At 42.8% G+C, this 3,225-nt stretch overlaps 1 protein-coding gene across 1 annotated transcript in view; it reads right to left on the reverse strand.

The window, feature by feature from the left end:
• LOC121306357 (histone H3-like) overlaps positions 1 to 1,152 on the reverse strand; it is a 13,959-nt gene extending 12,807 nt beyond the window's left edge. Inside the window, exon 1 of the mRNA XM_041238115.1 lies at positions 485 to 1,152. Coding sequence (XP_041094049.1) covers positions 485 to 810 — 326 coding nt within the window. The 5' untranslated portion in view covers positions 811 to 1,152. The remainder of the gene's footprint in view (positions 1 to 484) is intronic.
• Between the last annotated feature and the right edge of the window lie 2,073 nt (positions 1,153 to 3,225).

Raw genomic sequence — 3,225 nt, forward strand, 5'->3', positions numbered from 1 at the left:
AAAAAAATTGCCAGTGTAGCTGCTTCTATATAGCGAGATTATTTTTATGTATTTGACACAATTGTATTAATGTTAGTTTATTACATGATATAAATACTGGCTTTAACTTGCTGCCTGAAAATTCACCACAAATCCGGTAACAGATTTGTATTTATGTCCAAATGTGGCCTCCCTCTTTCCATGTATGGAAGCTATCCATTATTTGTTAAAGAAATACAATGTTGGGGGGAAAAAACAGTTTATATAAAGAGAACACGATCAATTAATACATTTTAAAACAATACAAGACACCTAACGTTCACCGTACATGTTTAGAGCTAATGGAATATAACACCTTCAGAGAGGTAGTGGCTCTGAAAAGAGCCTTTGGGTTTCACTGTGTTTTAAGGGTTTTGCAGTTTAAGCGCGTTCTCCACGGATGCGGCGAGCCAGCTGGATGTCTTTGGGCATGATGGTGACTCTCTTGGCGTGAATGGCACACAGGTTGGTGTCCTCAAAGAGCCCGACCAGGTAAGCCTCGCTAGCCTCTTGCAGCGCCATGACAGCGGAGCTCTGGAAGCGCAGGTCAGTCTTGAAATCCTGAGCGATTTCTCTGACCAGTCGCTGGAAGGGCAGTTTGCGGATCAGCAGCTCGGTGGATTTCTGATAGCGGCGGATCTCTCTCAGCGCCACAGTGCCGGGCCTGTAACGGTGAGGCTTCTTCACGCCGCCGGTAGCGGGAGCGCTCTTTCGGGCAGCTTTGGTAGCGAGCTGCTTCCTAGGCGCCTTTCCACCGGTGGATTTACGAGCTGTCTGCTTCGTTCTTGCCATCTTCAAGCTCTTCCACACAGTATATAACAATATACAATATGATATAAAGCAGCCGCTACCAGAGACTATATAGAGGAACTGAGCTGCCCTGATAGGCTATGAGACACTTAGGGCGGGTTTATGTTCCTCATTGGGTCTAGTGCAGATTCTCAATGATTGATTGGTTCATTTTAATTTTGCGCCCATTCTTTGAAGGACTCATTGTTTCTGAATTGTTTGGCGCCTTTTTAATAATCCTGGAACATATTGCTGATCCCCAGTATTAAAAAAATACATCGAAACAAGCAGACTGTATTTAAAATTGTAACTGAAAAACACTCAACAATAAACAAGAAATACTTATTTCTGGTGAGAGAAAATACACCATAAAAACAGAGATAATCCAAACATGTACCATTAACCCTAAAGAAAATAGCCCCATTAAAACATATACAATCATAAACCTAAAACACGAGGGGGGTTTACAATTGGAAACATATTTCAATTTAGCTCGATCAGAGACAAAGCAAACCAGTGGACTGATATTGTATCGAACTGTCTCCTTGTAAGGAACGTGGCATTGATGAGGGGAATGTCAGCAGCACCCGCTGTACACTGTGGCGAGGATGTGTTTGATACGGGTATGAAGAGATACTGTAGCGCTGCACTGCTCACAAGAAGTATTCACTGTTGCAATTCTCACTACAGTACTTTATTATTCGGAAATTGTAAATCAGAGATTCAGTAGTTCTGTTCTTGTCAGCTGGATGCATAAGACAAAGTAAGCCAGTACATTGTTACCGTGTCGCAGTGTTTCTTTCTAAGGAACGTGGGGAATGTGAGCAGCACCCGCTGTGACAAGGCCTGTGTTTGATATCGCTACAAACAGATACACGGTAACGCTACAACAAACTATTCATTGCTGCAATTCTCAGTTTGATATTACTCAGACAATAAACGAAAACAGATTCGATGCGCTTTTATAGAAAAAAAGTGGGTGGCTCTTAAAAGAGCCTTTGGGGGTTTATTAGATCTAAAAGCGGCGTCCGAGTGATTTACTTCTTGGCTGGCTTCTCGGTTTTCTTGGGCAGCAGCACGGCCTGGATGTTGGGCAGCACTCCTCCCTGAGCGATGGTCACGCCTCCCATCAGCTTGTTGAGCTCCTCGTCGATGCGCACAGCGAGCTGCAGGTGACGCGGGATGATTCGGGTTTTCTTGTTGTCCCGGGCGGCGTTCCCGGCCAGCTCAGCTTACAACGGTCACTTCAGATGTTTGGTTTTTCTTTTATTAAATGCGTCAGTAACTCAATGTACAGTAATACTGAACCCCACTCCCGATGCGTCTTAAATATACAACAAATACAGATATATTGTGAACCCCGGGGCGCTCTGTTGTGCTCATTAAACGTGTTGAAACTCAATATCAATATCGATGCTTTTGACTGTGTGCTTCTGTTTAAGATAGCGATTGTTTCACAGCAGCTTGAACGGTGATACTTCACCTCGAATTCAGAAAAGACGATGCCGTGGCTTCAATAAACTTTGGTCAAGATTTACTGCTTTTATTTTACCGGTTTAGGAAAACTAAATTGGGTAAGAACTAAAAATGTTACCGAGCTTTATTTCTGCACAACAGGGGAACTTGGTTTAACGGAGTTCGTATTTAATCATTGTTAACACTAAGGGTTACTTTTATTTTATTGCATTCAATAGACTTGTTCAATTAAATTATTGATCCAGATCGGTGTTTAGGGGCTACAGAAATCTAACAAGAAATCTAACAAAGTAGTTTAAACTAAAAAAATGATCCAGAAACACAGCGTGAAATAGGTCTAAGAGTAATAAAACACGTCACCGATAGCTAGCTAAAAATAAATAAAAACCACTGAAACCAAAACCCTCGTCGACTACAACGTAAAAGATTCTTGATAAAAACATGTTTTTCCCCCTTTTAAGCAATTTACTGGCTTACAAAGTGTAGTTGTTATCACGGAGCACTTTGCGGTGACGCTTAGCACCTCCCTTGCCACGTCCAGACATCTTCATAACAGCAGAAGCAAATATCAAACTGAAATGAAAACTATGCAGCGAGTCTCACTGTTATGAATACTAAGCGGACCTGGTTGAAATTTCCAGTCCTAGAAAGAGCGCATTTACCACAGACACGCCCTCATGAGATCACTCATGATGTGCTGTGATAGGCTACCCAGCTACAGAACGTTTTAACCAATCAGAGCGATATTCAGTCTATAAAAAACTATCAGTCGTCTTGGCTGTTTTATTAATACAGTGGTATCAATAAGAATACAGCGCAATGTCTGGAAGAGGGAAAACCGGCGGAAAGGCGAGAGCCAAGGCTAAGACTCGCTCCTCCAGGGCAGGACTGCAGTTCCCAGTCGGCCGTGTCCACAGGCTGCTGCGGAAGGGAAACTATGCC

This window comes from Polyodon spathula, chromosome 47 (genome assembly GCF_017654505.1).
Source record: "Polyodon spathula isolate WHYD16114869_AA chromosome 47, ASM1765450v1, whole genome shotgun sequence".
In the NCBI taxonomy this organism is placed as follows: Eukaryota; Metazoa; Chordata; class Actinopteri; order Acipenseriformes; family Polyodontidae; genus Polyodon; species Polyodon spathula.